This window comes from Astatotilapia calliptera, chromosome 5 (genome assembly GCF_964374335.1).
Source record: "Astatotilapia calliptera chromosome 5, fAstCal68.1, whole genome shotgun sequence".
Classification (NCBI taxonomy): Eukaryota; Metazoa; Chordata; class Actinopteri; order Cichliformes; family Cichlidae; genus Astatotilapia; species Astatotilapia calliptera.
Genome location: NC_137426.1, coordinates 14,043,044 through 14,053,385, shown reverse-complemented (window position 1 = coordinate 14,053,385; position 10,342 = coordinate 14,043,044). Strand labels below are relative to the sequence as shown.

Below are 10,342 nucleotides of genomic sequence, written 5' to 3'. Positions count from 1 at the left end.
GTCATCTATATAGAAAGAAAATGTAAACGGTTTATGTGACTGATTTTATTTTTCTGTAGTTTAATGAAATACAGAGTTGAATCAGACCAAAGAAGCCATGACGTTTCTCTCTGGAGGTCAGAAGTCGGGAGATTGTTTAATGAATATGTGACAAAGTTTAGAAGCAGAACGTCACAGGCAGCATCTAAATGTGTGAATTTCGCTGCTGTCTGAAATAAAACACATGCCCACAGAAAGGTTCCTTTAAGATAATTTATTTTGTACAATAAAACTGAAGTCTAGAGCATGCTTTGTGGAGAAGACTGTGGAAGAATGACTTCTCACACACCCTGGATGTTTCACTTCTCACCACTTGCATTGCTATTGAGTATCTTACAAAGATGGACAGTCAATCAACTTAGCAGTCAATTGTGACAAAGAGACTGATACGAGATGTCAAAACAGGAACTGCTACCAGTAGTTAACTCGTTGCCGATCAAACAAACTTTGCAGCAGGTGCGTTCAAGAACACCACAAATCTGAAACAAACATGAACCACAATATGCAGGATACTTAACAAAAAACAAAAAATTTCATAATATTTGTTCTACCATGCCACCAGCTTAGTAAAAAAAAAAAAAAAAAAAAAAAAAAATCTGTAAGAATAAACATAGTACATCCACTCCAAGTTCTGTTCCACCTCTCAGAAAGGCATGTTTGTGTTTGTCAGTAATTATGTGGCTAAGATCATCACACGGTGAGCATTGTGGGGTCATTGAACGCAGCCCTCTCCGTTTTCGGCCCAGGTTGGGGTGTGTGGGAGGCGTTTTGTTCCATTTACTTAGGAGGCCTGTAGGCGATCTTCCTGCTCTTCAGCACAGACCACCTGTGTCTCTTCATGTAGTAGAGCAGAGGCACAATGATAGCTGAGCCCATCAGCAGCTGATAGGAGAAAGAGAACACAAACATTAACCAATGCCAAGATCCATGCTTAGACATGTTTTCTGTTTTAAATATTCTTGAGACGACAGGAAGGTCACATAAGAAGTTGTACAGTTTAGTGCATGACATAAAAACTTATTTTACACCCACAACATGTGTCCTGTAAAATATCTTACAGAGTTGCATGTGTTGATTTAATTAAACATATCTAGATTTGGAGTATCACTCAATTAAGAATGGGTGTCATTTTAAGTGCTGGCAAAGACAAAAAATAGGCACTCCAGTTGGTGAGAGGTGTACCTTCAGTCCCATGCGTTTGCGTTGGTCATGCTCGGGCTCAGCAGCCCACCTTAAGAAAGTACACACATCCTTAGCAACCTGACTCATGGTGGCAGGGGTTCCTATAAGAAACCAAGAGAACAGAAACCATCAGCAACACTTTTTTCATTTGTTCCTTCCAACCCCCCCCTCCAAACTGTCATGCTTCATTTATCAATGTAATAACAAATTACTTTGCAATAAAGTTATTGAAGTCATTTATGTGCAGCAAACGAGTTAATTTAACCAATTTAGCGCACTGGAAACACTTAAAATATGCTACTCAACACAGCAAATGGATTCACTCAGGCCTCACTCTGAGTGCCACAAGTCACAAAGAGGCGTCTTTCTGTCACAGCCTCTCAGAATGGTGAACAGATTTTGATCTATAAACGCCAGTGTTTAAAAAAGTAAACCTGCGGAACGACTGGGCAATATTTTCTGCCAGAAAAGGATACATTGAGCAAAGAGCTGCAAGTGTTTTTGAAATCCATGAATTTCAGAAGACTTCAGACAAAAAAAAAGCCAATTAAATGCTTGTTACTGTCTATTTGGTGAATTCCCACATTCATTTCCATCCACCATTATATTTTATGACGATTTTATTTTTTAAATTCGCCTTAGACAATATGATCACTACTGAGCAATCCACCCTGCACTCTTAGTTTCAAACTTGAGTCACAGCTAACCAGACAGCATGGCCCTTGCAGTCTCCTATGCCCCTACCTGGAAGCTCATTAGGTGCCTGCAGTGAAACCCAAAAACACAAGTGTATGTATATTAAAAGGTAACAGGAAAGGCATGTTTTGCATGTCTTCGTTTTTTGGTTCACTCCAACAAACTGAAACTCTTTCTAAAGAGGGGGAAAAAAACAAAACAGAAAATAGTGCTCCCATTTCTGTAGCTGGAGAGAAGATTATCCAAACATGCACCTGCACTTCTTACCATCATCATACTCCAGAATTTCATTGTAGATCGGTGGGGCCATGCCAATAGCCTGTCCAGGGAAGTAGGGGTTGTAGTAAAGTCCCTCTCTCACTATCACTCCTGCAGGAGGGTCGCAGTAACCCGTCAGCAGGCTGAACACGTAGTCTTCTCCTCCGTGTCTGCAGGGAGCAGAAGGGTGAAATGAGTTAATGCTAAGGATACTGCAGATTTTGCACCTTTCAGAGTAAACACAGGTTTTCAGGACTTACCTGGCGTTCACAATGTAGCTAAGGTCTGGAGGCAGGGCGCCATTGTTGGCGGCCCTGGCTGCCTCGGGGTTGGGGTAGGGCTTTGGGAAATAGTCTGACAGCTTTCCTGGCCGGGTGAACATCTCGCCACTCTCATCAGGACCATCAACTACCTCTACCTAAACACAAATCATGAGAAGAGATGGGTCACCACCTACGGGCAGAACTTACTTCTACAGATAAAAACAATGAGACAATTTATAAAAAAAAAAGATTCGGTCTGACTAAAATACCATTATGTGATTAAATTAGAATATTGGCAGAATCAAGACTATTCACAGGATCACATCTCCCCACATATAGACTCACCTCTTCAGCGATGGTCTTCACCTCGTCCTCTGTGTGCGACACTCCCACGAGGTTTCTGAAAGCCAGGTATTCCATACTGTGGCAAGCTGAGCACACCTGCTTATACACCTGGTAACCACGGCGAATACTGTGGGAGGCAGAGACAAAGATATGAAACATAACGAGTTATTTTAAAAGAGCTGTCTGAAACTGCCAAAACAGACTTTCAATGAAAAATTCAGTCTGTATAAAGAAAACAAACGTGAATAAAGTGAAATTCTCTGCAAACTCAAGTCTTCAAAGCCAGCTAATTTTTAGTGGCAGTTTTACATTCAGTGCCTTTCATCACTCAAAGGATGTTTACAAGCACTTGAACAGTCTGTATACATTCAACTCACCTAGCATGGTCCAGAGAGGACAGAGGTCCAGCGTGACTCCAGGGGTACTGAGGGGGATGAAGCTCCAACTCGGATGCTTTAACCGACTGGTGCAATATCAGTGCAAGCCCGGCTCCACCGGCTGTGACCACACCCAGCGTTGTCAGGGCAACCTTCTTCCCCCTTGGCAGGCTGGCGAAGGACATGCTGGCCTGTGAATGGAAATAAGCACAAAAAGTTACTTTAACAAACTCATCCAATAAGGGTAATCTACAGCCGACTATCCATTAGATTAAGTTACTTTAAATTATATTAGAGCTGAAATGTACTTTGCTTGGGCATGGCGCCCAAGTCTACGGGGCTACTGGATATCCAAGCACATTTGACAATTTATTTTTTGGTCTGAGTACATAATTATTTTTCAAGTTTACAGTTTCCCAGTGAGGCTAAGGTCTTCCTGCTTTGTGTTGACCTTTTGGCTGGTATCCTTCAACATCACACAGCTCTCTCTGTGGACTACAAGAATAATTCTTGTTCTACTCTGAAGAATTGCTATGAGCTGAAGGCCAAGGCTGAGTAAAACCTGCTGCAGGTAAAGAAGTTTGTGTGCAAGGTTTAGTTAATTGAGTGGCCCTTTTTTTATAATCCAGTCTGGTTGTCCTTATGAAACTGCCCTTCACAGCTGATTTTGTAACCAGGTGTTAATGGCAGCATGCGATAACAGCATCCTCACATCAGCAAAACAAACATAACACACCAACCTCCACCTCTGACATAAAATAATGCATGGCAACATTAATTTAGGGTACTTTATTTTAGTTAAGGAAGAAAATCAATATAGTAGTTAATAGCCTAATGATTGGCATGCATGTCATTTACTAACAGTAATGCTCCAATTTAGCCATTTCTCGCTATGCCCTTCTCCATCTCTACTGGGATACTCCCTCTGATTAAGCATTAGTAAATAAGCAAATAGAGTTTGGGAATCATATCTTCGCAGTCTGAAGATTATATCCCCAATAATCAAAACAAAATGATCTCAAAGAAACTAAAGCTGAAAAACGTCTCCTTGTCCCTGAACTAGGTCACAAGCTCAGTTGGGGCCAAATGACAATTATGTTCAGCTTCTTAGGTATTTTCGGTTATATCCATCGTCTGAAACGCGCATCAGTGAATTGTAGACAGGGCACAGATATTTAGTTTGGCGATTGAAATTGAGGACGGTTTTTATTCACCGGAAGTCCTTTCAGTCCTTGAGATGCTAACTCTTTAGCAAGCTGTTTAGCTCAGCGACTTCAGCGGGTGTCGTTACTGACAGAAGTCAACAATCGCGACCCACGCCAGCTGAGTTTAAATATGCACAAATACAGTGGCCAAACAATTCACATTAATCTTCATGCATCGCTGGCCAACGTATATTTTAACCACGTTGCACGTTTGCCGGGTGCTGGACACGACATCATGGTTTAGCTCACCGGCTAGCTTCCTAAACACATTGAGGAGAACCTGCTTTAAACTGTCTTTGGCATTTCATTTTGGAGATACTGATGCCGTATCACTATCAAGAGGTTATGAGTGATAAAACGTTTAAGAAATTAAAGCTACAGTTGTTGGTCAAATCCTAAAAAGTGTGGGAACACGAGTGACCTTGTCTCACCCCGCTGTCCGCACCAAGCTAACCTTAGCCAAGACACCTCACAGCACCGGTTTTCTATTAAATCGTGTCCTAAACACGTTCATGTGTGATAAATACTACTACACTACCTTGGAGGTCCTGAGAGTTTTCGGGGTGCTGAGGAGAGCCCTCCCCTTCCCCGATAGCACCACCGCTCGTAGCGCCGCCATCTTCTTTGCGGTTCTCGCTCTGCTCTGGAAGGAGTTGAGGCAGATAAACAGCTTGTTCCGGTCTGAAACTTCAAAATAAAGACGGCCAGTGTGAAGCGTTTTGGCCTCAGTTGTCAAAATAAAATCGCTGAGACCACGCCCTCCATATCTACAATGTATGAAAAAACAAGGGAATTACTGAATACTGAGTACGTTCAAATTACTCTAGATTTATTTTGAGTTTTGCATAATTTGTATGCAGTTGGTTTATTTAAGTAACAAATTTCTGACATTTTCAACAGCTAGTTTGCCATAAACTGTGGCATACAATATTTCAGAAGTCAGTAAACGCAAGACAGAATACATGTGTGTAAATAAGCGAGAGAGAGATGTAATAATGAAGCTGCAAGGAACAGAGGTAGAAGATTTTAAATACCCAGACAACCACTCACACCTACAGACAGTTTAGAATCAGCAGTTAAACTAATATGCATGTCACTGCACTGTGGGATGAAGCCAGACTGCCTGAAGAGAAAACCCACCCAGACACATAGAACATCCCATCTGGACAGCAAATTCAAACCTAGGACCTTTTTCCAGTGAAGTAATGGTGCTAACCACTACACCATCCTAGTCCTACTATATAATACATTATATAATATAAATGTACATATTTTCACAAATTAAGATATAAGAAAGAAGTAATACAACTTTATGCTTATTTATTTATTTTAAAATAAATACCTCTGCAAGTGGAGAATATGGGCCTATTGCAGTGGCAATAAGTAGCGTATTGCGTATTTATTTTCTTCATACTGTCTCTTATTATGAAGGTAGATACAAAAGTACACCGGATCTATAAGATGCTAGCTAACTTGACATAAATCTTACACAACTAATTTACACAACATTTTTTTTTTTGGACGGGGGGGGGGGGGGGGGGTGTTAAGTAACGTTTATTTGTAACATTCTGTCATTAATAACATAAAACTAGTATTTACAGATTTTACCCTTACAGCTTCTTTCTGACCAGATTTCTAGCAATGAATGAAATGTAAAGTTGTTTTTTTTTTGAAGAAAATGTGAAAATAGCCCCACCTAGTGGCCGCTCCAGGACTTTTCAGACATCCATCCATCCATCCGCTTCCGCTTATCCTTTTCAGGGTCGCGGGGGGCGCTGGAGCCTATCCCAGCTGTCATAGGGCGAAAGGCGGGGTACAACCTGGACAGGTCGCCAGTCTGTCGCAGGGCGACTTTTCAGACAGTTTTACCTAAATTGCAAAGGCTGATGTCACACTTCTATCTGCTGCTATTTTAAACTTTTTTTCCCCTGTAGGCTGACCTATGGCACTGTGAACGACTGAAAGCATGGTGAAATTTAAGGCTTTTACTTTTTAAATCAAATAAATCAATAAATCAATAAAGTAATAAGTTATTAATTAAACTAAGATCTTTCAAAGCTACAGTCCTTTTATAACAAGAGCTTTCTTTGTACCCCCTAAACTGTTCCTACATGAAGTCATATTCATGATGAAAAGATTTGTTTTCTTTCTTTCTTTCTTTCTTTCTTTCTTTCTTTCTTTCTTTCTTTCTTTCTTTCTTTCTTTCTTTCTTTCTTTCTTTCTTTCTTTCTTTCTTTTTCATGTACTCACTTTATTTATCAAAGTGGCAACAGTGAAGCTTCATTTTAACCATAGGGTCTCCATCCTTTGCCATCCATCCATCCATCCATCCATTTTCATCCGCTTTGTCCGGGGCCGGGTCGCGGGGGCAGCAGCCTAAGCAAAGAGGCCCATCTAATCTAGTCCATCCTTTGCCCTTTATGCATATTTTTAAGGGATTAAAAAAAAACAACAACAATATGAACAGAAGGAATGATTACAGAGAGCAAATTTTCTCACATTGTAGGTGTGGTACCTGCAAATTCCAGAAGGTGGAAGCAGAGTTACAAAAAATAGAATTCACTTAATAAGTTCATAGTAAAAACAAATAAATAAATATGAGCAAAAAATACAATTAAAGATAAAAAACAGTAGATTTCAATACAGATATAATAGATTTATGGGACTTGTTTTTAATTGTGAACACAGAAACAGGAAAATTCTCTGCAAGCATGAAGCTATAAAAACCCAAATATAAACAAAACCATTCAATAAAACCAGAAATATACTATGACCCCCAACATATTTTGAAACAAGTATAAACCGGGGAAAAATACAATTTTTTTTATTGTGTGTAATAGTAGGTGTTATTACAACATGAATGAATCTTGTGTCTCCAGTATAGACATGAGACATTTTTCAGAAACACAGATGAAGAAAGCAGAGCTTATCTAAATAATAAAACAACAAACATCCAGCTTGAAATATTAAGATACATAAAACATCTAACTTGTTTAAATGAAGTGAAGTTCATTGTAAGCTTAACTGCAGATGGATGTTTGCTGTTTAACAGCAGGCAGGTAATAAAGTATTAATCAGCCCCAGAAGTCACTGTCTTTGCTGGTGATTGTTGCTTGAAAGAAAAACTATTCCAGTTCAATTCGGTATTTTTTTTAGTTTACTTCTGTTGCACAGGTACCATTTTGCATTTTTGGGGGAGACTGGCCTGCAAGGCTGTATTTCTCATACCGTGAAAGGTCACCAGAGATTCTTTTTCCTGTTTCAATTAATATTTGTTTTTTGGTTATTTTTCTTCAGTAACATCTGTGCAGTTGTTATCTGGCAGAAACTTGAATGTAAATCTTGCTTCTTCTTCCGGTTGCGCCCTTTAGGGATCGTCACAGCAGTTCATCTGGGTCCACCTCACCCTATCCCTAGCACCCTCTTCTGTCCCACCAACCCTCTGCATGTCCTCCTTCACTACATCCACAAACCAAAATATATATTTTTTGCCTTTTAACTGGCTTTTTTTTTTTTTTTTTGATAGGTACAGCAAAGGTCGAAAGGAAAGTGGAGGGAAAGAGAGAAGGGAAGACATGCAGCAAAGGGGCACGGCTCGGACTTGACCCCGGGTCACCCGCTTTCAGCCATGCGGCATATGGTCACCTGCTCATCTGATTGAGCTAAACCGGCGCCCGGCAACTCGATATTTAACATCCTTTGTCGAATACATGCACTATTCCTTCTCTGCACATGTGCGAACCATCTCAACCCCATCTCTCTAATCTAGTCAACAAACCTTCTCCACCTGAGCTGTTCCTCTGATGTAATCATTTCTGAATTTGCTCATTCTGATCACAGTGAAAATCTCTGCATCTTCAGCTCTGCCACCTCCAGCTCCACGTCCTGTCATTATTGCAGGTCTCACTACCATCTTGTAATTCTTCCCTTTCACTCTTGCTGCTGTCCTTTAATCATGGCTCCTTTATTGTGGCTCAAGAGTTGGGAGTTTGCCTTGTAATAGGAAGGTTGCTGGTTTGAGCCCTGGCTTGGACAGTCCCGGTCGTTGTGTCCTTGGGTAAGACACTTCACCCATTGCCTACTGGTGGTGGTCAGAGTGCCCGGTGGCGCCAGTGTCTGGCAGTCAATGCGCCCCAGGGTGGCTGTGGCTACAATGTAGCTTGCCATCACCAGTGTGTGAATGGGTGGATGACTGGTTTTGTAAAGCGCTTTGGGGTCCTTAGGGACTAGTAAAAGCACTATACAAATACAGGCCATTTACCATGTTAAATGGACTGATTTTTGTATAGTGCTTTTCTACTCTCGTGAAGCACTTAAAGCACTTTGTACAACATGCCTCATTCACCCATTCATACGATCACTTTCTTATGCTTAAGTGTTTTTCTATCTGATAATCACACACATTCATACTCCGATGGAAGCATTGGAAAGCAACTTGGGGTTAGTATCTTGACCAAGGACATATGGCATGCAGACTGGGGCAGCCAAGGCTCAAACCACCAACGTTCCAATGAGTAGATGGCCTGCTCTACCTCCTGAACACAAATCACCCCTCACAGTTGTCTCCACCTAATCCACACAGCTTGTACCGTGTTGTTTGCCTGTCTTGTGCATTTTCTGTTGCCCTGGATGATTGACTCCAGGGAGATACATTTGTCCACTGTCACTATCACAACTCCTTGCATGTTCATGTTCTCATTCACACACCTTCTGTCTTACTTCTTCTTGCTTTCATTCCTTTTTCCTCCACATAATGCCTCCCCCTCTTCAGATTCTCAGCTACCAGTTCCATACTCACTAAAGATCACAATGCCATCAGCAAACATTGTAGTCCTTGTCTGCCCACCCGTCTATTACCACAGCAAACAAGAAGGGGCAAAAGTCACATCTGTAGAGCTCTTTATGGCATGAAGCCATACAACTGCTCACCGATCACCAACTCTCTTCTTAACCTGCTTCAGCTACTGTTTCCTGTAGCTTCTCCCTCATCAGCATTCTCATCAGCATTCTCCCTCTGTAGTTGATACAGCGCTGCACATCAGCCATGTACTTGAAAATTGGTACCTGTACACTTCTTTTCAATCCCTCAGACATCCTCTTGTTCTCCAGGATTGTGTTAAATAATCTGATGAAAAAGTCCACTGCCTGTATGCTAGACAGTATCATCTAGGTCAACTCCCTGTCTGCTCTTCATAACCGTGGAAACTGGAATGTAAATAAAGCTCCAGATTTTTTTTTTAGCATGTTTGTTAAAAAAAATAAAAAACATATGACACTTAATTTAACAGGTATCTCTTCCACAGCATGTCTTTTGCCCTGTCTTCTTCCCCCTCCCCCCTCCCTGAGCCTGATTCTGCTGGAGGTTTCTTCCTGTTAAAGGGAGTTTTTCCTTCCCACTGTTGCCAAAGTGCTTGTTCATACTATCTCTGTTGTTTTATTGTAGGGTCTACCTTACAATATAAAGTGCCTTGAGGCGACTGTTATTGTGATTTGATGCTGTATAAATAAAACAGAATTGAACTGAATTCAATTGTATGGCAGTAACAAGGCCTGGGTGCAGCTACAGAAATGTTTTGAAACAACAGAGGGTTATTACCTTTTCACAGAGGCCCAGGTATAGACAGCATTTTATTCCCTTTATAAAAGAAATCATTATTTAAAAATTGAATTTTTATTTACTCCGGTTATCTTTGTCTAATATTTAAAATTTGTTTGATGCATGTCTGAAACAAGTGTGATCTTCTGTAATGCTGCTTTTTGTCCCTATGTATGATTCCAACAGCTTTAAATAGACAGTCTTGGGAGTTTTCAGGATGCAGAAAATTACTAAACTAATCACTCGCTTTCTCAAAAAATCAGCTGTGAACATCAAGTACATCATTTCTAAGAGGTCAGAAAGAAATGTCAGTGCACGTGAAAGAGGCCATCATTAGAAGGATATAAAAAATAAACTCATCAGACAGGTAGCAAAAACTAC

The 10,342-nt window shown here is 40.7% G+C and overlaps 1 protein-coding gene across 1 annotated transcript; it reads right to left on the bottom strand.

Moving 5' to 3' along the window:
* Positions 1-238: 238 nt before the first annotated feature.
* Positions 239-5,061, bottom strand: cyc1 (cytochrome c-1). Its single transcript, XM_026167347.2, has 7 exons — positions 4,904-5,061; positions 3,161-3,351; positions 2,784-2,910; positions 2,436-2,593; positions 2,185-2,345; positions 1,222-1,322; positions 239-921 (listed from the first exon to the last, which is right to left on the bottom strand). The coding sequence occupies exons 1-7, from the start codon at positions 4,982-4,984 to the stop codon at positions 817-819; spliced, it is 924 nt and encodes a 307-aa protein (XP_026023132.1). The 5' UTR covers positions 4,985-5,061; the 3' UTR covers positions 239-816.
* Between the last annotated feature and the right edge of the window lie 5,281 nt (positions 5,062-10,342).